Below are 27657 nucleotides of genomic sequence, written 5' to 3'. Positions count from 1 at the left end.
ACGTTGACCACCAATAGGGAGGCCTTCCTTCCCGGGGACCCAGACTCCCAAAGTGGGGAGGGCGTGGCTGTAGGCGAAGTTTGGTGTCTGCCGTCTTCTTTTGCACTTGTACTTTTGCGCTTGGTTGGAAATCATCACGTAAACTGTTTACATCTTGTTCAGCCAGGAAAGCTGTCCTTTGGGAGTTCTACTTATTCCTTTTTTTCTGGACTCGAAACCGGGGCCGTGGTTTCGGAAATGGGAGGAAAGATGGGAAGGATGGACGCAGGTTTTCTGAGCCTCTCTACCTAGAGCCTGCCAGGATAAACCCAAATTAGAACCAACATGTCCAGTACTCTCCGAACCTCTGCCACGTACATCGTTCTCCTTGTTAACACCAGTGTGTATCCAGTATCATAAAGGCAAGTACACACTTCGGAATCAGCTACTTGCCCTACTAATCTGTGAACCTCAGATTTTTGCCTGCAATATAAGAGGTTTTATGTTCATGACAAGTTAGGGTAAACGGAGGTATGGAGACTTCGAAACATTTTGGTCCCAGGGAGAAAGAAACCTGAACAGTATCCACGTTAACTGTTTCTCTCTGCCATGCTCATTCAGCTCTTAACTCAAACTCAAGAGAGGCCTTCCTTGACCACCCTAGCTGTGGTAGTCCTGGTCATTCTCTACCCGGCTGTCCTATATACTTTTCTTCAAAACGCTTATCACTATTTGAGATTTTTTTTTTCTATTTTGTGTCCTAGAATAGAAAATAAGCATCATGATGCTGGAATCTTGTCTATTTTGTACATGGCTGTATAAAGCCGCTAAAACAATGCCTGGCAAAAATAAATTGAATGGAATGTATGGTGGTTTGTTTTAAAGTTAATCTGAGTCGCTTATCTATATTACTGCAAAATAACTATCTCGGGGAAATTTAGTATGTCCTTAATTTTTAAAAAAATCAACAAGTCTCTTATACTAATTGAGATAAGTATAACCAAATGAGGAAAGAGATTATCGTTAAGAATGGTAAGCAAATTTAATTTCCTATGACAAACATAACTTATTCAGTGGACAAACATTAAAAAATGATGTCCCATAAATGTAGGCTCAATATTACTAAAAAATCTGAATATTACTGGAAAGTTACTTTCCCTTTCTTGTAATAGATTTTAATAGAAATTCAACTTTATGAAGTAAAAATACATAAAGGCTTACCTCTTATTTTATGGTAACTATGCAAACATCTATTAACTTTTATGGATAATTCTTTTTGAACAAAACTAATCTCATATTTTGGATTCTTAAAATGGCTTTGGTTTCAACTGATTTTAGGCAAGCCTGATCAAAACTTCTCAGGTTTTATTTTTAATTTGTGCGATAGGATTATTTTTATTTTGTTTAGCTGTACTAATCATTTTTAGAAGAAAATGTTCCTTTTTTGATAAAACTTTTTAAAAAAATACATTTTGTGCAGAGTTCTTAATTTCCATAACAGCCCACCTGATGTGTAAAATATGTTGGTGCACAGTAAAATTTCACAGTGTGTGCTTTCCTGTCCTTCTTTTTCCTGGTATAGTTGGGGTGTAACTTGACTTAGACACTACTAATTGTTATAAACCTCCAGTACCCTTGATTTGCCAAATAAGTTTGAAGAACAAAGTGTATCATTTTCTGTTACCTTAACTCTCACAATGCTGTATCACATAATAAAGCCTCAACAGACTTGGATTAAAATAACTGCAGTTGTCTTGGTATTTATACCTACATATCATGATATACTTATCCTTTTGGAAAGTCTTTGAAACTTCCCCAAGTGCTAAAACTTAAGATAATGTCAGTTTTAGAGTTCCTTAGGAGAATTTCCTTTGACCCTAAATCCCATCCTTACCAAGAGACTTTGTTTTTATGCTCCATTTGAGACACATTCAGCGTTGCCTACCTATACATAATAGGTAAGATTCTAGTATCATAGGGCTTATTTTCTACTGGAAGAGGCAGCAAATTTATAAATAAATATATTGATAATTTAAAACTAATAGCAGCGGTAGTAATATTAATCATTTACTAATTGCCAGGCCCTCTGTGTACACTGTCTCATTCATAATACCTTAAATAAGTTATAGGTAGATGAAGAAACCAAGGCACAAAGATCTTGATCTTAAACACCACCCTTTCTAAGTCAATGGGTACTTGCCTTTGGAAGAAAATGTGAGGTCTTCTCAAAAGACTTGAATGATAATATGGTGTTCCTATTTTTTTTTTCCTGGAATGTAGGTTAAGAGAGAATTTCCCCAGATATTTTTTACTCATGTGATCAACATGGTATAAAATTGTCCAAGTTTCATGAGGATACATGATATAAATAGATGCCTAAATATAGGGAACTATTAAGTCAGATAGATAGAAACAGAAGTAGGAAAGGAGTGAAGTGTCATTTGATTATTACCATACACCATAATTCCTGCAAGGTTTTCCATTAACTCTGAAGAAGTTCCAACATCTTTCAGAAATTTGCTTGTGCAATTGAGCTAACTACTATTGCTTGGTTTCATCCTGTCTATAGCTTTGGGAAAATAATTCTGATCTTGAGACAAACTTGACTGGTTATCTGGAAAACTGACTTAGATAATCCATTACAAAATAAAGTAAGTGGCTCTATCATGAGGCTTACCAAGAACACAAATTTAATTTTGAACACAGACATATTTGTTGTCATCACGTTTTGGCGATTTTTTTTTTCTTTGCCTCTAGGAGTGGGGGAGGAGGGAGCTTGCCCACCTGAACACTTCAATAAGAAAATGGCCCAGCCTGGCCAACATGGCAAAACTTTTTCTCTACTAAAAATACAAAAATTAACTGAGCGTGGTGGTGCACACCTGTAATCCCAGCTACTCGGGAGGCTGAGGAATAAGAATCACTTGAACCCAGAAGGTGGGGGTTGCAGCAAAACGAGATTATACCACTGCACTACAACCTGGGCAACAAGGTGAGACTCTGTCTTGAAAAAAAAAGAAGCAAGAAAGAAAATGGCTTATAGCCAGGTGCTAGTGGCTCATGCCTGTAATGCCAGCACTTTGGGAGGTTAAGGCAAGAGGCCAGAAGTTCAAGACCAGCCTGGGCAACACGATAAGATCCCATCTGTACCAAAAAAACAAACAGAAAACAAAAGTGGCTTATACATGGGTAAAAAGAATTACCTGGTCACACCCCCTCTCCTGTACAACAATGGTCAGAAACAATAAGGGTCTGCACAGACACATTTGGCCTGTAAAGGCAAACATGCAAAAGAAATGAAACATGCACTTGATGTGGTTTCTGACCAGGTTGCTAATCCTCATCTCCATTTTTCAGAGGTGAAAGGTTTTTTCTACAGTTCACTTAGCAAGAATGTCACAGAAGATGGAGTCAGACTCAGGTCCTCTAACTCCAAATCAATTTACATGGTTGAGTGAGCATTGTAGAGGAGGAGAGAAGGAAGGAGTGGCTTGTTCTTACAGGTTTTCCCTCTGACATTATCCTATGAAATTACTTGTGGGATTTTTTTTGTCACAATTATCTTGTCAAATAGCCATTTAGTATTCCACTACCATTAAACTTAGGTTCACTCTTTGCCACTTCCATCCAAGAAAAGGAGAATGATTTCTCCAATGATAACTGTATTCCTGGATCATAGCTCTCTTATTCAACACTTCTTAGCTTCTCCAATAAAAGCTCCTTCTCTGCAATTTACCTGGTATGGTGGAGAAAAAGTTACACATACACACACACCTTTTCCTTAGAGGGTAGTGAACAAGATTCATATTACAGCTGGAATAATTGAGTTATTAAATACTTCTGGAGGCAAGAGACTGACTGTTTGATAACCTTTATCCTTGAGAAGAATTAAGCTGAGACAGAGCATGGAGGTGTAATATTTTTAGAGAGGGCAGCATTTGTGAAGAGTCAATTCCTTCCCCAAAGCCACAGGTGGGGGCAGCAAGAGAAAGTCTTACTAGGTTTTTTAAAATTTAACTTTTTATTGAAGTATAATACACACAAGACACATATATTAAGGGCATAGCTCTAACAATTATCACTAGTGAACAAAAACTGTGTAGCCAGTACCCCGCTATAGAGCGGATGCACCTGACAGCAGTAACAACCATATCCTGAGAACGACCCTGTGATCTAAAACGAATGTGTGCTCAGAATCCCAAACTAAGGAAACAGGAGCGACTAACCCTGAGTTTCACTCCTTATCTATGAAGGACGTCTGAACCCCCAGCCCATCCCTTACAACACAGGCAATATAGGGGATCAAGGTCCTTTGCTTTGGGTTAAATGGAGTTTGCTAGGTGGAGTGTGCTAAATGAAAATGCTATATAAACTGCATGCTTTTTACAAACAGTAGTGGTTCTTCTGTCCAGCCTACTACCACTGGACCATCCCTATATATAAGTTCCCCCAATAAACCCAAGTCTTGTTCGCTGTCTACGCATCTTCTTTGGACTCTCGGACAGAGTGCCATTACTATTGGAGTCACTAGGGGTCTGGCATGACACCAGCATTGCTAGCTTCCTAGAATCTTCTTCTGGTCACTACTCTTCTGTCCTACAAGTATACCATTAATCCTGCTTCTAAGAACATAGATTCATTTTGCCTGTTTAGGGACTTTATGTGCATTAGTTGTACAATATGTGCTCTTTTGTGTTTGGCATCTTTATTTCAACATTATGTTTGCAGGATTTGTCCATAGTGCTATGTTCATTCTCACTGCAAAAAGGATTCCATTGTGTTAATATCCCACAATTTATCCACTCTACTATTAATGAACATTTGGGTAGTTTCCAGTTGGAGCTATTAACAAATTATGGTGGACACAGGTATGCATTTCTGATTAATATATTCCTAGGACTGAAATTACTGGGTCATAGAGTATGCAAACTTCTAGCTTTAGCAATTACTAACTTTTCCAAGTGCTTGTACCAGTATACACTCAACAGTATATGAAAGTTCTATTTGCTCACAACTGCACCAACATTTGCTTCTCTTTTTTTAATTCCCAACGTCACTCCACCTGATCTATTTTATTTTAACCATTATAGTGAAAGTGGTGTGGCACTGTGGTTTTAATTTGCATTTCCTTGACAATAAATGAAGTTGGATGCCTTTTCAAATGTATATTAGCCATTTGGATCTCCTCTTTTTCTCCTATTCAAGACTATTGCCTCCCTTTCTTTTAGGTGTGTTTTTCTTACTGATTTTTTTTTTGCATTTGTTTTCTTTGCAAATGAGGATAAACAGTTTATCAAGTTATGTAGTCATTTTTTGTCAATTGCCAAATAAATGTCATATCAGTATCAGACATATATATACATATATATGTCTGCAGCTAGTTCTTACTGATTACAATGTCTTTTCTTCATTAATTGTTTTATTTTGAATGCTTACAATGTAAAAGGGACAAGATACATATCCTTTAACCCTGTATCTACTTTATCATTTAGTTTTATTATCTAAGACATTTTACACTGAAGAAACAACAGCAAGTAAAGCTTACACAATTTCTCATGTCACATATCAAGTTAGTATAAAAAACTGACTGAAAGGATTCCAAAAATCTGTGCCTAACCACACTCCCATATCTTCTCTATTGATCTACTCATCTTCTATCAATATGTAATTACATTAACCTCATCTATGTCATATAAAGCACATCTATCCCATCTATTTTAATTCTATGTATTGAAGTCACCAAATTTGTATTACCAGCCATGACATGACCCCTGATCTGCAGAATACTTTGTATCTCCAATTGGAGGTTTAGTAGATGTCTAAAACTCAGCATCATTCCCTTCACCTAAAGTTTTTTCTCCTCATCCTCCCCAGGTTAGTAAACGACACCATCATCTACCAATTCTAAAGTTAACAAAAAAGCTGCCATCCTCAGAGCTTGCAGTGAGCCGAGATCGCGCCACTGCACTCCAGCCTGGGCGACAGAACGAGACTCCGTCTCAAAAAAAAAAAAAAAAAAAAAAAAGGCTGCCATCCTTTTTTCTTTCACTTTCTAGTTTACTCTCATCAGCAAGCCTTATCAATAATACTACCTTCGAATGATCTTCCAATGCAATCATTTCTGATCATTTCTACTTCTCACACATGCAGGTCCAAGGCATCATTGTCCCTTGCCTGACTAACTACAATAGTGTCCTAATTGCTTATTTTTATTTTTTGAGGAATAACATATATACAGTAAACTATAAAAACGTGAAGCATATAGATATATGAATTACGTATGTATCAAGTGTCAAGATAAAGAAAACTCAGCATTCCTAAAGCTTCCCCATGTCACTTCTCAAACATCCTAAAAAGAAAAAGAAAAAAAAATCCTTTCTTTCTACAGAGGTACGTACTACTCTACCTTTAATCACCATAGACAAGTTTTTACTGCTTTTGAACTTTAGAATTGAATCATACAGTTTGTACTCATTTCTACCTAATTTCAGTCAACATGTTGAGATTGGTCCATACTGTTTCACATAGCAAGTGTGCCTTATTTTCTATTATTATGCAGTATCCGATTGTATGATTATATCACGAATTTTAGCATTTTCGAAATTCAGATCATTTCCAGGCTTTGGCTATTAAGAAGTAGCAACTAACATTATTACACGTTTTTTTTCTTCCTTGCTTAGTAGAAAAACAGGCTCTTTAACATTTTTAATAAATCTCTCACAAACTGCTGCGCTCCTAGATTACAAAAAGTCAAAGCCAATTCCTTGAATTTGAACTTCAAGTCACCATAATAGAAACCGGAGCTGCTGTACCTTACATTGTGAAAGGTACCTCAACAAAAGCACATCAAGGACTGTTTAAAACTTCTAGTATTTAAAAAGATCCATCTTTCCTTCCAATGCCTATGGATGGTAACAATAAAAGGAGAATCTTAAGAGATCTGCTATTGAGTTTGAGAAGGCCAAATTTAATGATTCCAAACTCCAGCCTTAAATATTTCTGTAGAGACTCCGAGAAATTACCTCTCCCTTGTCTCCACTCCCACTGGCTTCCTCAAGCGCAGATGCCTGGGACCCTGTATGATTAGTCAAACAGTCTTACCAGTACCATCATTATGCTTCTCTAAAGGGCTACTAGTGAAAGAAGCTGCTTTAATTTATTTTAGTTTTTGCCAATCTTCAGTCCTTAGAAAAGTCTTAATTATTAAAAAAAAAAAGGGGGGGGGTTGGGGAGGTGGTTAACTGTTCTAAGGCATTCAACAAGAGAAAACAGGTACCTTTTATGAAAAGGACTTTCAAGTTAAGTCCACCGTTTAACTGAAATAACTTTACAAGAATGTCGCCACATAAAACTCTTAACACCTTACCCCTGGCAGCCGGATGGATGCGATCTATATACAACACGTCTCTTAAAATGCTCTCACAGAAACGGTAATAAGATACTCTTAACTTCCTTAAGTCAAATCCACATTCGGCCGCGCTGCCACCTGCAGAATTAGCTGAAAGGGAAACAATAAAGGTCCTGCCGGACAGCCATGAGCAGCCCTGGTGCTGCTCCCCGGATGCCCCCGAGCCGAGAAGCGAAGGCCACGCTGGGAATGTCGTCCTCGGAGGCAGAGTACGGCGAAGGGATGGTTCTGAGCAGGTGGGCATCATGGAGGCTCCAGATTCTCGTGTAGCAGTCCTGGCCCACTGCCACCACGATTCCCTCTTCCTCGTGCACATGCAGGGGCAGATAGGCGGACTCATTCACGTGACCTTCGTACTGCCTTACACATTTAGTGGCCCTCAGATCCCACAGCTTGATCTTTCCAGTCATGTCTGATGCCATCAGGCATTGCTCTTCTTGGAGGATTTGCACAGAGGTCACTGCTGAGTCATGGAACAGGCGAGTGGCCCTCCACCCCTTGCCTCGATTTCTACAACGCAGATCAATGGCAAAGATCTCCCCGGAGCGACAGCCATTAAACAGCAAAGGAGCCGTATTAGCAAACTGCTGGGCCAAGACATCACTGCTGGTATCAAATGACTGCTGGTGTCCCGTCGCCACGCTGGTCAACAGGACCTGCCGAGACAAGCCTGCACTAAAGCAGTGATATGCCCGGGTGTTGAGGGACCACGCACAGGACCAGGCCTCTGGGATCTGGAAACTGCAGAGCATGCCAGGCTGGTTAACTCTCGTGTGAACACTTAAGAACCGCGACGCTGGGAGCAGCACTGCACAGCTTGGAGCATCTGTGATTCCCTCGAAGCACAGCAGAATGTGAGAGTCCAACTGGTTCAGCGAGGCCCAGCACAGGGACTTCACCTTCCGGTTGGGGACGTAGAGGTTTCTGAGCACGTACACGTGGAACGAAGGGATCTTCAGAGTTCGCAGGCTGATGATGCCGTACTTGGAGCCTTCGACTTCGACCTGGTTCACTACGAAAAGCTGGTCGCTGTTGGTACTCGCCAGAATGAAGTTAAATCGGTCGCTCGCCAAAGAGGAGGGATCCAAGCTCCGAATTTGGACCTTTTTCCGCTCCATGCAGCTCACACGCAGCTCGTTGGCTAAACGGGAGTAACTGGTGACGTTGAGGAAACCTAGCTGGCTTTTTCGGAGCATGGAAGATGCATTAAATCCCATTCTGGCTACCTTTTTCAGCTTGGCCTCTTCCTCGAGGAGTCGCAGCCTTTCAGCCTCCATTTCGTCCTGCGGAATGTTCCTCGTGACAGGAAATTCTGCAGGATGTTCTTCTCCGTGACAGGATGTTCTTTTCCGTGACAGGAAGTTCCGTCCGGTTGCAAGCGGAAGTGTTGCTACTTTTTTTCCTCTGTATTGTAGGAGGAAGTCCATTGTTACAGATGTGTATTACAAATCTCTTTTCCTACTCTGTGGGTTGTCGTATTCTCTCAGTGGTGTCTTGATGAAAGGAAGTTCTTGATGTTAAATTTTTTCCTTTCTCTTTTTGAGACAGGGTCTTGCTTTCTCACCCAGGCTGGAGTCCAGTGGCACGACCACGGCTCACTGCAGCCTGGAACTCCTGGGCTCAAGTGATTCTCCTACCTCTGCCCTACTTAGCTGGGACTATGGGCTCACAACACCATGCCAGGCTAATTTTTTTGTAAAGATGGGGTCTCCCTGCTTTGCCGATGCTAGTCTGGAACTCTTGAGCTCAAGCAGCCTGTCCGCCTCAGCCTCCCAAAGTGCTGGGATTACAAGCATGAGCCCACGCGCCCTGCCTGTATTTCGTATTTTTTTATTTTTTATTTTAAGACGGAGTCTCGCTCTGTCGGCCAGGCTGGAGTACAGTGGCACGATCTCAGCTCACTGCAAGCTCTGCCTCCCACGTTCACGCCATTCTCCTGCCTCAGCCTCCCAAGTGGCTGGGACTACAGGCGCCCGCCATCACGCCTGGCTAATTTTTTTTGTATTTTTAGTAGAGACAGGGTTTCACCGTGTTAGCCAGATGGTCTCGATCTGCTGACCTCATGATCGGCCCGCCTCAGCCTCCTAAAGTTCTGGGATTACAAGCGTGAGCCACTGCGCCCGGCCGCCTGTATTTTTAAAATACAGTTAGAGACCAGCCTGGGCGGCATGGTGAAACTTTGTCTCTAAAAAAATACAAAGATTAGGCCGGGCACAGTGGCTCACGCCTGTAATCCCAGCACTTTGGAAGGCGGAGGCAGGCGGATCACGAGGTCAAGAGATTGAGACCATCCTGGCTAACATGGTGAAACCCCGTCTCTACTAACAATAAAAAAAATTAGCCGGGCATCGTGGCGGGCGCCTGTAGACCCAGCTACTCGGGAGGCTGAGGCAAGAGAATGGCGTGAACCCGGGAGGCGGAGCTTGCAGTGAGCCGAGATCACGCCACTGCATTCTAGCCTGGGCAACAGAGCAAGACTCTGTCTCAAAAAATAAATAAATAAATAAATAAATAAAATACAAAAATTAGCGGGGTATGGTGCACACCTGTAGACCCAGCTACTCAGGAGACTGGGAGGGAAAATCACTTGAGCCTAGGAGTCTTGGAGGGAAAATCACCTGAGCCCTGAAAGTTGAGGCTGCAGTGATCACCCCACTGCACTCCAGCCCAGCTGGGAGACAGAATAAGACCTTGTCTCAAAAAGAAAGAAAAATAAGTAAATAAATTATGAATTTATCCAAATTGTCCATTTGTTTCATTAATGGTTAGTGTCTTTCATGTTCTGTTCAGGACATTAGCACCTATTACATGATACTAGTAAAGTTTTGGGGTGTCTTCAAGAGGAGGCTGATATCTCCAGTCCCCATCTGGATGTTTCCTTTGCCACAAAGCTTGCTGACTCCCCCTACGCTATGAATTTCCAGGAATTTTGGAGGACTGGGGAGAGTTGGTAGGGACTACAGAGAAATCCGGTGATATCTGGACTATGGATCCTGTCGGAATCTACAGGCCCCAGAGCTGGGATCACAAAGAGCACAGGAGATTGAGGCCCACACACTTGCCATGGAACATAACATGGGACAAGGGATTTCTATGTATCAGAAGAATGTGTTTCACCACTGCCAAATGGAAGTCAGCTGACAGATGCAGAAGTCTTGCAAAGGGCTATCAAAGCATAGAGGACTGCTTGATACTGAGTTATCAGTGGGGCTGTTAGGAACCCCATATATTCTAACAATGACCTACAGAAAGCAGATAGCAAAATGGCGGCAGTCAGACATTTAAGGCATTGCCTGTTTTCCTTCTTAAACCTCCTGACCCCACCATCGGAAGAGCAGGCACATGGAAAAAAAGAGGGGTGTGTATAAAGAAAGTTGGAACTACGGGTCTAGTCTGCTCTGGAAGGCATGGAGGAAGTTTTTGAAATAAATATGAGACTAATATTTTAAATCAGTAGGACCTAATCTTAATACCTAGAATGAAAGTTTTAATAACTAAGGAGGCTGATACTTTGAAGCAATGAAATCTGACAAAATACCAAGTGTAGAAATGATGAGACTTTCAAGCTTATGCCTCTTGAGGTGAGATTCTCAATCAAACTGATTACACATCTTTGTCTACCCTAGTATACTGTGGACATCTTTAGACAGGGATTGTTTCTTATCCATCTTTCTATCCTTACTGTCTAGTGTATAATATACTACATGGGACATAGGATATAGATAAGTGAATGAAGGAATGAAAATTATAAGAACTACATGTTTAATTCTCCTTTATTTCATAGGCTCCTTCACTGAGAGGAATAAGGGATTAAGGTTATTTCTGCAAAATCTATCCAACTTCTACCCTACAGGGAGAGCTTTCAATCTATTTCCACTTCTTTTTTTCAATTTTTAATTCCTGTGGATATATAGTAGGTGTATATATTTATGGGGTACACGAGATGTTTTGATACAGGCATGTAATGCGAAATAAGCACATCAGGGTAAATGGGGTGTCCATTCCCTTAACCATTTATCCTTTGAGTTACAAACAATCCAATTACACTCTTTAAGTTATTTTAAAACATACAATTAAGTTACTATTGACCATAATCACCCCATTGTGCTATCAAATAGTAGGTCCTATTCGTTTTTTGTGTTTTGTGTTTTTGTGTGTGTGTGTGTCTTGCTCTGTTGCTCAGGCTGGAGTGCAGTCGCGCGATCTTGGCTCATTGCAACCTCTGCTTCCTGGGTTCAAGCGATTCTCCTGCCTCAGCCTCCCGAGTAGCTGGGACTACAGGCTCCCGCTACCATGCCAGGCTAATTTTTGTATTTTTAATAGAGATGGGGTTTCACCATATTGGCCACACTGGTCTCGAACTCCTGACCTTGTGATCCGCCTGCCTCGGCCTCCCAAAGTGCTGGGATTACAGGCATGAGCCACCACGCCTGGCCAGTCCTATTCATTATTTAACTTTTTTTTTTTTTTTAACTCATTTACCATCCCCACCTCCCCCTTCTTTTCTGATTAACTAACTTTCCTTCCCTCTCAATAAACATATAAGTCAACCTTCTAGAAAAAATAAGTCTCCTTAAATGCTACATGACTTTTTATCTACTGTCTTAAAAAATTATTTCAGCCTTTAGGATTCTTTCCTTCTCTTTTAGGAATTTACATACTCCATTCCCACCATGCCACTCCATTTCCTTCATCCACCATCTCTTCTCATTTCTCCATAGAAGAAATTGGAAACGTTTCCCATAACTCTCACAACTCTGCCCCTCAGGTCTTACCCCAGCTCAAGGTCCCATACTCACCCTGCCCAACCACATTGTGTGACCTTTGCAGCAGTGGTTCTCATCCTGGGACAACTGTTGGCAATATCTGGAGACATTTTTAGCTGTCACAACTGGATACTACTGGCATCGAGTGGGTTGAGGCTGGAGATGCTGCTAAACATCCTACAACACACAGGGCAGCCTCTTACGACAGAGAATTATACCCCAAAAAACTCCTCTCCTCAGAGTTAAAATTCAGAACTGTGTATAAAAGGCAAGGCTTACCAGCTTCCACCATGTGTGTGTGTGTTTTAAATTCCTAAATCTTCACACATGCCACATGCCTCTTAATACTGACCGTTTTTCCCATCCCCCACCTCTGTTCATGGCTGAAGCCACTTCCTCACTTTAGCATCACTGTTGTGAGTCACAGAGAGAGGAACAAGGGGCAACATTCCTCCTCTTTTTACTCCAATATCTATACAAGAGGGATAGGGAGGTAAAAAGATAAACAGCGATAGATTCCTACTCTATTCTATTCTGAGCCTCTTGCAAAGTCATATTCCAAATGCTTCAGATAGGCTTCACTGCAGCTTATTTATTCTTACCAATTTCACTATACTTTTTCCCAATATCTCCAACATCCCTTTTCTTGTCTTTGAGAAGCTTGCTGGAAATAACTTTTGTCTGACATGAATCTAAACGTATTATATTTCTGTGACATTTTACACTAATTATTGCTCTTTCTAAAAATACCCAGGCCTTTACTTTTTAGCCAATTTTTTTGTTGTTGTTGTTTCTAAAACAGAAGGTGAACTGGGTCAATTCAGGTATTAATTTTAGCTATGCCATATCAACTTCTGGACACAAGCAGCTAAAGAGAAACTGGAATGGGAAGAAAATTCCATTCCTGCCCTGTTTCCTGGTTAGGAAGGAGCAGACTTTAGAGAAGGAAGGCCAAGCATGGTTTGTAACAGGCTGAAAACATGCCCTTGAAAGCTGAGGCCTCAAGTGTGCCTGTGAAATGGTAAACAAACCCGGTAATGGTAAATGAGCCATGGCTTTGGCTTATTTGCAATAAGGAACAAATCAACTGAAGTATTTCATATTCCTCTCAGAAGAGAACCACAAAGAGCCGTGAGACTTCCCAAACAATTGGGATAAATGGGAGAATTTAATAAATAGAATGAAACAAACAGAAGGAAATAAAAAAATGAGCAAAATGCTTTTTAAAAAGCTAAAAACATTTTAGAAAGTGTGAGAATAATAATTACTAAACCCACATGTCTGTAACAAATGAATTGCAATGAAAGGCCAGAGTACAAATAAGAATTATTCATTAACTTGCACTGTAGCATCTGCTACTTGTTATTTCAGCAAATGAATTGTGCAGTAATGACAGTGAATTCTAAACTTGAATATCTAATAATTGAACAGTCATTCCTGCTTCCTACTTGCAAGAAAAAAAAAAGGAACTAAAAGAAAGGAAGAAAAAATAAAAGTTACTTAAAAATATGTTAAACTGATGCCAAGACTGGTCATATAATTCAATATACCATTCGAACTGGGCAGCAGGCTTCCCACTGACCCAGCTGCTGAGTACAGAGGTTTTTATGGTAACAGGTGAGCTCTAACATGGCAGCCCAATATTTTACACCCTTGCTGCATTTTCTGATAATGGACTCACACTCTTATTCCTTTTCCATAAACAAAGCATTCTGTTGCCTGTTCATCCCACTCTCCACCCAAGGAGTACCACATCACAATGGAAACCATTCTCCAGGCAATGGGTTTCAGCTATTAATCACTGGGATGTCAAATGAGAAAATATGTGATTGGTTAAGCTTAGAAACAAGGTCAGGAATGAAGAATAATAAATTTGAAAGCAGACATTGTTTAACAATTGCTATGGGAAATGGATTCTGGATTACACATAAAATTTTAAAATAACTTCAGGTCTCCTGAGCTAGATTTTTTTTTTTAATGATAGCACTCAGTGCCAGTGAAGAGCATTTATATTTTGTGACTGCACAGCATATTTTGAACATACTTCCAATATCTGGGGAATGTCCTACCTGTGAGCCTACCTCCCCAAAGTAGAAGGCTGGAACTTGCTCTCCTGGGCTCCTTTGGAGTAAGGGCCCACGCATGTGACAAACCACCAACCAACCATCAGAACATCTATGAGAAGCTACAATTTGAAATAAAGTAATGGGAAAAGTAAAGCATCTCAAGGAACATATTCTGCAAGGGAAGAGGCGTAAGGCAAAATACAACCAGTGGAGGTGGTAAGGACACACGTCCAGGGGAGTGTCCCAGTAATAGTGGTGACTGTTCCCAATGGAAACTGCATTATTCCTGGTTAGACAGCTTCCAAGCCTGATTCCCTACTCCGTCCAGACTTTTAAATACCTAATATCCTTTTTAAAAAAATTCTTCTTCTGTTTAACTAGAGTAAGTTTTGTTTCAAGCATTCAATGTGTATTTACTGAGTGCCTACTACGTTCCAGGAACTGGTTTTTAACAATGAACAAAACAAAAAATGATTCTTGTCCTAATGAAGCTTACACTCTGGTGGGGACACAAATGAGAAACAAAATAAACAAATGTGTGATAATGCTATGTGCATTATGATAGGCACTATATGGCAATAAGTACTATAGAGAAAAATCAAGCAGGAAAAAAGAAATGTCAGTGTGGAAGTGGGTGTAGTATATTTAAATAGGGAGGTGAGGAGAGGACTCACCAAGGTGACATTTGAATAAAGATCTGAAGGAGGTAAAGGAATGAGTCAAATTGATATCTAAGACAACATTCTAGGTAGGAGGAGTACTTTTGTACTTGGCAAATTCAAAAAAGAGCAAAAAGCCAGTGTGGCTGGAACACAGCAAATGAGGGAATAAGTAGTAGGAGATGAGGAACAAGAAGTGTGATCAAGAGGCGTTTGTTGGTCACTGCAAGAGCTCTGAGAGTAGAAGCCACAGAAGGGTTTTGTGCAAAGGAGACATATTCTGATGTATGATTTAACAGAATTATTGTGGTTGCTGTATCAAGACAAATTGGGGAGAGGCAGGCAAAAGCAGAAGAGAAAAGTGAGGAAGCTACTGGAATAATCGAGGTAAGACATGAAGGTTGTTTATTCACAGTGATAATTGAGCTGGGTGAAGAGAGAATCTGATTGTGGATATATGTTAGATTTGTTTGTTTGTTTGTTTGTTTGTTTTTTGTTTCTGTTTTTTTGAGATGGGGTCTCACCATGTTGCCCTACCTGGTCTTGAACTCCTGGGTTCAAGCAGTCCTCCTTCCTTAGCCTCCTAAGTAACTGGGATTACATGTGTGCAAACTGTGCCTGGGTATTTCTGAATATATTTTGAAGGTATAACTGACACAATTTGTTCATGGATTGTTTTGGGGACATTCTGATGACCTAATGCTTCTGACAACTAGAATTAGCATATATGATTTAATGTGGTTTCTAAGAATCAAAAGCCAGAAATATGTACTAAAACATTATTAGTGGTGCTATAAACCCCCAACATTGATATATTGATATAGAGCTTTAGAGTCAACACTATCTGATGCATGTAATAAAATATATCATTACCATGCCAAATTCATTTTTTAAAGTATTTATTTTCAGCACTATGTGCAAGACATAGTAATCTAGTAATATCGCCAAACATTTTAAATAGCACTAGAGTTTACAAAACACTTTAACATCCATCCTTGAACACAGCCAGATTCTGTAACTCACAAAGTGCTACATCACAACTATACTCTGAAGCAGGATTCCACCATCACCTAAGTTTCACTTTCTTAGTTATAAAATACTTTCTACATATGTTTCTTGAACACTAAGCCCATATGCTATGGACTGAGTAGGCCCCCACAAAATTCCTATGTTGAAGCCCTAACCTCTAGTATGTCTGTATTTGGAGAAAGGGCCTTTAGGAGGTAATTAAGGTTAAATGAAGTCAAAATGGCACTGTATTAGTCCATTTTCATGCTGCTGATAAAAGACGTACCCAAGACTGGGTAACTTATATAGGTAAAAGAGTTTAATGGACTTACAGTTCCATGTGGCTGGGGAGACCTCACTATCATTGCAAAAGGCAAGGAGGAGCAAGTTATGTCTTACATGGATGGCAGCAGGCAAAAAGAGAGCCTGTGCAGGGAAACTCCCGTTTTTTAAAACCATCAGATCTTGTGAGACTTATTATCACAAGAACAGCACAGAAAAGACCCACCCCCATGATTCAAATATCTCCCACTGGGTTCCTCACACAACACATGGGAATTATGGGAGCTACAAGATGAGATTTGGGTGGGGACACAGAGCCAAACCATATCATTCTGCCTGGGCCCCTCCCAAATCTCATGTCTTCACACTTCAAAACCAATCATGCCTTTCCAGCAGTACCCCCAAAGTCTTAACTCATTACACCATTAACTCAAAAGTCCACAGTCCAACATCTCATCTGAGACAAGGAAAGTCCCTTCCGTCTATGAGCCTGTAAAATCAAAACCAAGTTAGTTACTTCCTAGATACAATGGGGGTACAGGCATTGGGTAAATACAGCTGTTCCAAATGGGGAAATTAGCCAAAACAAAGGGGCTACAGGCCCCCCACACAAATCCAAAATCCAGCAGGGCACTCAAATCTTAAAGTTCCAAAATGATCTCCTTTGACTTCATGCCTTGCATTGGGTCACAATGATGCAAGAGGTGGGTTCCCATGGTCTTGGGCAGCTCTGCCCCTGTGGCTTTGCAGGTTACAGCCTCCCTCCTGGCTGCTTTCACGGGCTGGTTTTAAGTGTCTGCAGCTTTTCCAGGCGCAGGGTGCAAGCTGTCAGTGGGCCTGCCATTCTGGGGTCTGGAGGATGGTGACCCTTTTCTCACAGCTCCACTAGGCAGTGCCCCAGTAGGGACTCTGTGTGGGGGCTCCAACCCCATATTTCCCTTCCACACTGACCTAACAGAGGTTCTCTATGAGGGGTCCACCCCTGCAGCACACTTCTGCCTGGGCATCCAGGTGTTTCCATACATCTTCTGAAATCTAGGCAGAGGTTCCCAAACCCCCATTCCTGACTTCTATGCACTCACAGGCTGAATACAACGTGGAAGCTGCCAAGGCTTTGGGCTTGCACCAACTGAAGCCAAGGTCCAAGATCTATGTTGGCCCCTTTCAGCCATGGCTGAAGCAGCTGAGAGGCAGGGCACCAAGTCCCCAGGCTACACACAGCACAAGGACCTTGGGCCTGGCCCACAAAACCACTTTTTCCTCCTAGGCCTGTGACGGGAGGGGCTACTGCAAAGGTCTCTGACATGCCCTGGAGACATTTTCCCCATTGTCTTGGTGATTAACATACGGTTCCTCATTACTTATGCAAATTTCTGCAGCTGACTTGAATTTCTCCTCAGAAAATAAGATTTTCTTTTCTATTGCATTGTCAGGCTGCAAATTTTCCAAAGTTTTATGCTCTGTTTTCCTTTTGAAACAGAATGCCTTTCAACAGCACCCAAGTCACCTCTTGAATGCTTTGGTGCTTAGAAATTTCTTCCACAAGGTGCCCTAAATCATGTCTCTCAAGTTCAAAGTTCCACAAATCTCTAGGGCAGGGGCAAAATGCTGCCAGTCTCTTTGCTAAAACATAACAAGAATCACCTTTGCTCCAGTTCCCAACAAGCTCCTCATCTCCATCTGAGACCACCTCAGCCTGGATTTCATTGTCCATAGCATTATCAGCATTTTGGTCAAAGCCACTGAACAAGTCTCAAGGGAATTCCAAACTTTCCCACATTTTCCTGTCTTCTGAGCCCTCCAAACAGTTCCAGCCTCTGCCTGTTACCCAGTTCCAAAGTCTCTTCCACATTTTTGGGTATATTTTCAAAAACACCCCACTCTACTGGTACCAATTTACTGTATTAGTCTGTTTTCATGCAGCTGATAAAGACATACCCGAGAGTGGATAATTTATACAGAAAAAAGGGTTTAATGGACTTACAGCTACACATGGCTGGGGAGGCTTCACTCTCATGGCAAAAAGCGAGGAGGAGCAAGTCATATCTTACATGGATGGCAGCAGGCAAAGAGAGAGCTTGTGCAGGGAAACTCTCATTCTTTAAAACCATCAGATCTAGTGAGACTTATTCACTATCATAAGACCAGCACAGGAAAGAGCCACCCCTATGATTCAAATATCTCCCACCATGTTCCTCCCCCATAACATGTGGGAATTATGGGAGCTACAAGATGAGATTTGGGTGGGGACGCACACCCATATTAGGCACCCTAATCCAATAGGACTAGTGGCCTTTTAAGAGGAAGACAGAGAGATATCTATTTATCTCTGCATACACACACACTGAGGAAAGGCCATGTGAGCACATGGTGAGATGGTAACTCCCAACAAACCAAGGGAAGAAGCCTCAGAATGAAACCTATCTTGCTGGCACTTGAACTTAGACTTCCTAGGTTCCAGAACTCTGGGAAAATACATTTTGGTTGTTAAACCATCCAGTCTGTGGCATTTTGTTATGGCAGCTCATGATGACCAATACACCACATTACAGAAGGAAAAGGTGGTCTTGATGTTGGCCAATTACACATACACACAAAATTCCAAGAATGTTCATTCACAATTTCATTCTCAGGCCATATAATCCAAACCACGCAAGGTCCACAAATCCACAAGCCAATGAGCCTAGAATCACTCTTTTGATCTCTTCAACTTATCCCTAAGTTCCATTCACAGACACAGGGTGTTTGTCCTAGACTCTGGGGGAGCACTGTGAAGTGACACCATGGTTACCAGAGAATCTCCAACAATCCCCTTCATACCCTCAATACTTGTACTGTCCAGTATCTTAGCTACTAGCCATATGTGCCTATGGAATATGTACATAAATATTTGATATATAGCTAGTCTAATATGATATGCTATAAGAATACCATGCCAGATTTCAAAGACTTAGTATGAAAAAATGTGAAATATGGTTAACTTTTATGTTAATTATTGCTGAAATAATATTGTTGATATATTGGGTTTAATAAAATATATTATAAAAATTAACTTCACCTTTTTACTGTTTTTAATGTGGCTAATAGAAAATTTAAAATTACATATATGGCTCACATTAGTACCTTGCTTTATATTTCTATTGGACAGTGCTAATTCTCACACACACACACACACAGTCTCTTAGTTCTTTTGATATACAGTACTCACTCCTTCCTTGAAGTCCCTGCTCCAGCTCTTCTTGAGTCTTGTCTCCAAAGGATGTTGTCAGTATTTCTCTACTCAGACTGGTTCTGCTATTCATAGCAGTCAGGCTTCAGAACATGAATGTGCATGAGGCAGAGGGGAAAAGTTCTCATGGGGGTCTGCCCCCCATGTTAATATCTGATGCAATTAGATATTTTTCCTTATTACACTGATGCTTTTTCTGCTTTACTGTCTTAGGCAATATCAAAACCCATCCTTTATTTATTTATATTTTTTAAATTGAGACAGGGTCTCACTCTGTCACCCAAGCTGAGTGCAGTGGTGCAATCACAGCTCAGTGCAGCCTTGACCTCCCAGGCTCAAGCAACCTTCCCACTTCAGCCTCCTCCAGTAGCTGGGACTATAGGCACATGCCACCATGCCCAACTAATTATTTATTTATTTTTGTACAGAACAGGGTCTTGCTATGTTGCACAGGCAGGTCTCAAACTCCTGGACTCAAGCACTCCTCCCACCTCAGACTCCCAAAGTGCTGGGATTACAGTTGTGAGACTACTGGGATTACAGTTGTAATTACAGTTGTGTTCTGGCCAAAAACACACCCTTCTATTAAGATAGCGTTGAGAGATTCAACATTCTAGAAAATGGAAGAGAGTGGTAGGGGAGAGAACCTTCCACCACACAAAATTATTTTCATTCAATATTACTCTCCAAATTTTACAAGAGGAAACAGATGTTCAGAGTGGTTAAATTTGTTACCCAAGGTCACAGAGCTGTATGTAATTAATACTGAAGTCTGGTATCTGATCTTTATTCATTCCTGTTACCATTATATCACAATATCATGTGTCTCCAAAATTGAAATTTTGACAATTCAAAATTTTAGACTATCTGGGAGGGAACAAGACAGGGGGTGGTCATCATTACAAACATCAATTACCAGAAAGTATCTGAAGAATAGTTATTTTGTAATCCTTTGGAATATAAATATGTGGGAAATTATGTTAACTACTCAATTTATTCAATAAAGCAATTCACAGAATTGTTCTAATTATAGATTGTATTAGTCTGTTCTCATGTTGCTATATAAAGACATACCCAAGACTGGTAATTTATAAAGAAAAGACATTTAATTGACTCACAGTTCAGCATGGCTGGGGAAGTCTCAGGAAACTCACAATCATGTCAGAAGGGGAAGTAAATACACCCTTCTTCACATGGAGGCAGCAAGGAGAAGTGCAGAGTGAAGGGGAGGAAAGCCCCTTATAAAACCATCAGGTCTCGTGAGAACTCACTATCACGAGAACAGCATGGAGGTCAATTACCGTCTACCAGATCCCTCCATGATACATGTGGATTATGGGTGCTACAATTCAAGATGAGATTTGGGTGGGGAAACAACCAAACTATATCATTCCAACCGTGGCCCCTCCCAAATTTCATGTCCTCACATTTCAAAACACAATCATGCCTTCCCAACAGTCCCCCAAAGCCTTAACTCATTCCAGCATGAATTCAAAAGACCAAGTCCTAAGTCTCATCTGAGACAAGGCAAGTCCCTTCCACCTATGAGCCTCTAAAATCAAAAGCAAGTTACTTCCTAGATACAATGGAGGTACAGGCACTGGGTAAATACACCCATTCCAAATGGGAGAAATTGGCTAAAACAAAGGGGCTACAGGCCCCATGCAAGTCTGAAATCCAGTAGGGCCGTCATTAAACCTTAAAGTTCCAAAATGATCTCCTTTGACTTCATGTCTCACATTTGGGTCATGCTGATGCAAGAAGTGGGCTCCCACAGCCTTGGGCAGCTCCACCCCTGTGGCTTTGCAGGGTACAGCTCCCTCCTGGCCGCTTTCACGAGCTGGTGTTGAGTGTCTGTGGCTTTTCCAGGAGCATGGTGCAAGCTGTTAACAGATCTACCACTCTGGGGTCTGGAGGACAGTGGCCTTCTTCTCAGAGCTCCATGAGGCAGTGCCCCAGTGGGTACTCTTGTGTGGGGGCACCAACCACACATTTTCCTTCCACACTGCCCTAGCAGAGGTTCTGCATGAGGGTTCCACCCCTGCAGCAAACTTCTGCCTGGACATCCAGGCATTTCCATACATCCTCTGAAATCTAGGTGGAGGTTCCCAGATCTCAGTTCTTCTGCGCACCCACAGACTCAACACCACATGGAAGCTGCCAAAGCTTGTGGCCTGCATACTCTGAAGCCACGGCCTGAGCTGTACCTAGGACCCTTTTAGCCATAGCTGGAACACAGAGCACCAAGTCCCCAAAACTGCACAAAGCAACAAGGTCCTGGGCCCAGCCCAAAAAACCATTTTTAATTCCTAGGCCTCTGGGCCTGTGATGGGAGAGACTGCCAGAAGACCTCTGACATGCCCTGGAGACATTTTCCCCATTGTTTTGGCAATTAACCTTTGGCTCCTCTTTATGCAAATTTCTGCAGCCAGCTTGAATTTCTCCTCAGAAAATGGGTTTTTCTTTTCTATCACATCATCAGGCTGCAAATTTTATGCTCTACTTCCCTTTTAAACATAAGTTCCAACTCCAAACCATATCTTTGCGAATACATAAAACTCAAATGCTTTTAACAGCACCCAAGTCACCTCTTGAACACTTTGCTGCTTAGTAATTTCTTCCGCTGGATACCCTAAATCATCTCTCTCAAGTTCAAAGTTCCATAGATCTCTAGGGCAGGGGCAAAATGCTGCCAATCTCTTTGCTAAAACATAGCAAGAGTCACCTTTATTCCAGTTCCCAATAAGTTCCTCATCTCCATCTGAGACCACCTCAGCCTGGACTTCATTGTCTGTATTACTACTAGCATTTTGGTCAACACCAAAATGCTCCAGGAAGTTCCAAACTTTCCAGCATCTTCCTGACTTCTGAGCTCTCCAAACTGTTCCAACCTCTACTTGTTACCCAGTCCCAAAGTTGCTTCTATATTTTGGGGTATCTCTACAGCAGTGCCCCAGTACCTGGTACTAATTTACTGTATTAGTCTGTTCTCACACTGCTATAAAGAACTGCCCCAGACTGGGTAACTCACTCATTATCACAAGAACAGTAGCATGAGGGTAACCACCCTTATGATTCAATTACCTCCCACCAGGTCACTCCCACCAGGTCACTCAAATTGGATTATGAGAACTACAATTCAAGATGAAATTTGGGTGGCGACACAAGCCAAACCATACCATTGATGATGATGATGATGACAGCCAAAATTACTGAGCATTATGTGAAATACTATGCTAAACACTATATGTTTCAGCTCATTTTACCTTTTCACAAAGTATGGGGTATTGTTATTCCCATTTTACAGAGGAAAAACAGGTCACACAGCTACAAAGTGATGGCAACCAGGTCTGTCATACTTCAGAGCCCTAGAGACTGGTCACATTATATAGTCATACATCGCTTAATGAAGGATTACATTCTGAGAAATACATCGTTACGTGATTTAGTCATTGTGCAAACATCATAGTGTACTTACACAAACCTAGATGGTATAGAGTACTACACAAATAGGCTAGAGCCTATTGCTCATAGATTACAAAGCTGTACAGCATGTGACTCTACTGAAGACTGTAGGCAATTGAAACACAATGGTTATTTGTGTATCTAAACACAGAAAAAGTACGGTAAAAATACAGTATAAAAGATTTTTTTTTAAAAGGGTAGACCTGTATAGGGCACTTATCATGAATGGAGCTTGTAGGACTGGAAGTTGCCCTGGGTGAGTGAGTAGTGAGTGAACGTGAAGGCCTAGGACATATCTGTATACTACTGTAGACTTCATAAATACTATATATTTAGACTACACTAAATTTATTTTTAAACTTTTCTTTCTTCAATAATAAACCTTAGCTTTCTGTAACTTTTTTTACTTTAAAAACTTTTTGACTTCCCCCCGGCCTCCCGAAGACAGTGTCTCTCTGTTGCCCAAGATGAAGTGCAGTCATGTTATCATGGCTCACTGCAACCACCAATTCCTGGGCTCAAGCAATGCTCCCACCTCAGCCTTCCAGACAGCTGAAACTACAAATGTGCACCACAACACCTGGCTTGTTTGTTTGTTTGTTTTAATTTTTGTAGAGACGAGGTTTCACTATGTTGCCCAGGCTGGTTTCCACATCCCGGGCTCAAGCGATCCCTCTGCCTTGGCCTCCCATAGTGCTGGAATTACAGGTGTGAGCCATTGTACCCGGCCAACTTTTTAAACTCTTTTGTAATAACACTTAGCTTAAAACACAAGCACATTGTACAAACATACAAAAATATTTTCTTCCCTTTTATCCTCATATTCTATAAGCTTTTTTCTATTTTAAATTCTTGTTAACTTTTTAAACTTTTTAAATTAAAAAGGAAGGCACAAACACACCCCATTAGCTTAGGCCTACACAGGTTTAGGATCATCAATATCACTGTCTTCTACCTCCAGGTTCCACTGGAAGGTCTTCAGGGGCGGTAACATGCATGGAGCTGTCATCTACGATAACACTGCCTTCTTCTGGATACCTCCTGAAAAAACTGCCGGAGGCTGTTTCACAGTTACCTTGTTATTGTTAAGTACGTGTACACTCTAACAATAACCAATAACATAAACCAGTGACATAGTTGTTTATTGTCATTTTCAAGTATTACCTAATGTACACAACTTTATCTGCTATACTTCCATACAACTGGCAGCACAGTAGATATGTTTATACTAATATCACCACAAACACAATACATTGTCCTGCAACATTAGAAGAGCTAAGGCACCTCTAGGAGACATGAATTTTTCAGCTCCATTTTAATTTTCTGGGACCACCATGATATATGCACCATTGTTGACTGAAAGTCGTTCTTCAGGTGTGACTGTAGTGACTTCCAATGATAATGGTTTTATCCCTGCTTCTTCCTAGGTGCCTCAGGATAAAAATCAAGTCTCTACCAATTTCTGGATAATCCCTAATAAAAACAGAATTGTAATTCTGGTCTATATTTTCTAAACATTACAGATACATTTAGTTTTGAGCATTTCATAGACTGTGTTTGCATCCTTCTTATGTATTCATCTGGGAGGGTTTAGAAGGAGCATGGTTTTGAAGAGGACTTATAATCATTTCCTGATTTTGAAGATGTACTTCTGGAGAGTGCTCTCACAGTTACAGAAGTGAATCTGATTTTGCTAAGTAATAGAACTTTTGCTTTTTGTCCCTTGCAAAAGCCCCAAAATCTCACAAATCACTAAAGAACTTACTCATGTAACCAAACATCACCTGTTCCCCCAAAACCTATGGAAATAAAAGAAAAAGAGAGTAAAGTAATTCGACTGGTGACACAGATCCAAAGAATTTTTTCTCAGAAAGGTGACTTAAAATATGGTCACACAAATTTTAGCCAATACCAACTCATCAAGTATGGTCTTGGGGGACGTTCTCTTAAATTCCAAGAGTCCCAGAATCTCCAAAGGTAAAATGAGAAGCATAACATAATGTAAAATATAGCTGTTTGTTCATATAAATCTTTATAGTATACAAATACTTTCACATACACTACCTCAAATAATCCTTTCCTAGCCACATTCTACAAATGAAAAAATCGAGGCCCAGAGAAACTAAGAGAATGTCCACAAATTGGAACCACTATTTGAGGACTTCCTGCCATCACTCCTGATGCTATTATTTATAACTCCTTGATAATGTTTTAATACTTGGGCTGCTAAATTGGATCTAATGTGCGATTAGCACACGTTTTTAAAGTCTGAATGCTTTTAGGCAAACCATGTACTTTCCAGCTCAGTTCAGTCTTCCCACTACTACCAATATTATCAATTCATGTGTGTGTGACATCATCCTGTGTTTATTTTCCTTAGGTAATAGTGACCACCTACTTGAACACTTGGGGTCTTGGCCATTTGTTTTTTCTTAAGAGCCTGATCAATATTCAATAGCAACCATTTTTTAAAAATTCCTCAAAAGAGGCCGGGCGCGGTGGCTCACGCCTGTAATTGCACCACTTTGGGAGGCTGAGGCGGGCGGATCACAAGGTCAGGAGAGCGAGACCATCCAGGCTAATATGGTGAAACCCCATCTCTATTAAGAATACAAAAAATTAGCCGGGTGTGGCCACTGCACTCCAGCCGGGTGACAGAGCGAGACTCCGTCTCAAGAAAAAAAAAAAAAAAAAATTCCTCAAAAGAGTCTATGTGACTTTGTACTGTGATTTATAACCAGATTTACCAAGTGGTTAATTATGATAACCCAAACTTCTTTCGTATTCTTCAAAAAGGCTTTTTGCATACTCTATTTAATGGTGAAACTAAAAAGTGAAAATATAGATGGCCTAGACAGTCTATAAATTAAAAATTATTAGAAATAAAATAATTAACCAGTGTTAAGTTCTACTGATATCTGTAATAATGTATTGTTTCAAGGCAAAATAAATGGAATATTTGGTGTATGGATTACACAATACTTCTTTTCCCCTTGGCATGACATAAAAGATCCATTTATAAGAGACCCATTAATAGTCAAAAATGTTCATTTACAAGAGTAACTCTTTAAGTATCTCCTCTTATCCTTGCTCAAAACTCTAAAGACATCTAAGAGTATCTGAAACCATTCTTCTGAGACTGTACCAATAGCAAATGTATTCCACAAATTCTATAAATTTTTTAAAAAGAACTAATCATGTGAATGCCCAAATTATGATGGCAACCCAAAGAACATTCATGGGCACATTTCTGACACTGTTGCTTACCATACAAAAATGCACACTTCAATGGCTGGGCACGGCAGCTCACACCTGTAATCCCAGCACTTTAGGAGGCCAAGGCAGGTGGATCACAAAGTCGAGAGATCGAGATCATCTTGGCCAACATGATGAAACCCCATCTCTACTAAAAATACAAAAATTAGCTGGACGTGGTAGTGCACGCCTGTAGTCCCAACTACTTGGGAGGCTGAGGCAGGAGAATCACTTGAACCCAGGAGGCAGAGGTTGCAGTGAGCTGAGATCACACCACTGCACTCCAGTCTGGCGACAGAGCGAGACTCTGTCTCAAAAAAAAAAAAAAAAAAAAAAAAAGCACACTTCAGTGAACAATATCTGAATGAGGACTGTATTCTAAAGCTTTCCTTCACAACTATCAATAAGAAATTCACTGACTTCTCAGTGGAATTTTAGTTTCTCAGTCTTAAATTGAAACCCCCAAACGTCCTTCTACTTGTTGCATAAATATAATGGAAAAAATTATTAGCTCACTTAGGCACCTTGAAAACTAGTAGTATGTATTAACAAATGATAATGGTCTAAATTTTTTTTTATAGCATGAAAAGGTTAAAATCATGACCAAGAAGCCCTTTTGAACCTTGCTTAGATAGGTTAGTGTAAAAACCAGCTGGAAATAAAATCAACAGTCAAAACCTGTTTCCTTTTCCCCCAATTTTTTTAGTTACAAGCAAAATGAGAGCCACTAGAATTATTTTTCAGAAAACTTGCCACCAGGGGGCAGTTTACTTGTAATTAAGGTAAGATTCTAATGTTTCAAAATTTAAGGATGTGATAATTACTAGTAAGTAGAAAATGAACAAAGAATGATTTTATAAACCTGCTTTAAGGTTATTTGAGTATATTAATAGCAAAGATTTAAAAACATTGATGCTACTGAAAGCATATTACTACTGTATGTATGTATAACATTATAGCAGCCAAAAAACCATTTCAGAATAAGTAAAATGAACACAAAAACCCAAATAGACTTGTAATAAGTCTCCTTACGGATAACTTTGCCACAATATTAAAAGGCAAACACCACCACCAAAAACCCCTCTGGTAGGTTATTAGGATGTTTACTTACTTTGAAAAATTTTTTTTATTCCCAGCAATATATCCATATAATTAAGAACATAACTAAAAATATAAAATAGCACATATTAAAATATTTTCCTTGAAATGGTTTCAATATTTTTCTTTTGTTTCTTAAAGGGGATGAGGTCTTGCTGTTTTCCAGGCTGGTCTCAAACTCCTGGGCTCAAGCGATTCTCCCACCTCAGCCTCCCAAGTAGTTGGGATTACAGGCATGCAACCACCATGCACAAAGTCCAGATTCAATATTTTTCCAAGAAATGTTTCTTTTGAAATTAAGGACTGTCCTCAGGACAGGAAAATATAAAGTTCATTAAAAAAATTAATTCAAAATAAGCCCAATAGCACAAGAGCCCAAAAAGGAAGTTTAGCCATCCAGATAAAAGTGTTTTTGTTTTTGTTTTTGTTTTTAAAGCCCATT

General features: G+C 40.4%; 1 protein-coding gene across 1 annotated transcript; it reads right to left on the bottom strand.

Moving 5' to 3' along the window:
* Positions 1 to 3981: 3981 nt before the first annotated feature.
* DCAF4L1 (DDB1 and CUL4 associated factor 4 like 1) lies at positions 3982 to 12364 on the bottom strand. Its single transcript, XM_526564.8, has 2 exons — positions 12187 to 12364; positions 3982 to 8791 (listed from the first exon to the last, which is right to left on the bottom strand). The coding sequence occupies exons 1-2, from the start codon at positions 12261 to 12263 to the stop codon at positions 7474 to 7476; spliced, it is 1395 nt and encodes a 464-aa protein (XP_526564.3). The 5' UTR covers positions 12264 to 12364; the 3' UTR covers positions 3982 to 7473.
* Between the last annotated feature and the right edge of the window lie 15293 nt (positions 12365 to 27657).

The sequence above is a fragment of the Pan troglodytes genome, chromosome 3 (assembly GCF_028858775.2).
Source record: "Pan troglodytes isolate AG18354 chromosome 3, NHGRI_mPanTro3-v2.0_pri, whole genome shotgun sequence".
In the NCBI taxonomy this organism is placed as follows: Eukaryota; Metazoa; Chordata; class Mammalia; order Primates; family Hominidae; genus Pan; species Pan troglodytes.
This window is presented reverse-complemented; position numbering and strand designations above follow the sequence as displayed.

What these genes read in the sequence shown, in the direction of transcription:
- DCAF4L1 (XM_526564.8), bottom strand. Translation starts at nt 12,263, where the DNA reads ATGTCTCCAGATATTGCCAACAGTTGTCCCAGGATGAGAACCACTGCT. An exon ending in ACACAATGTGGTTGGGCAGG is followed by an intron (nt 8,792 to 12,186) that starts GTGAGTATGGGA and finishes CCTACAATACAG; the next exon opens with AGGAAAAAAAGTAGCAACAC.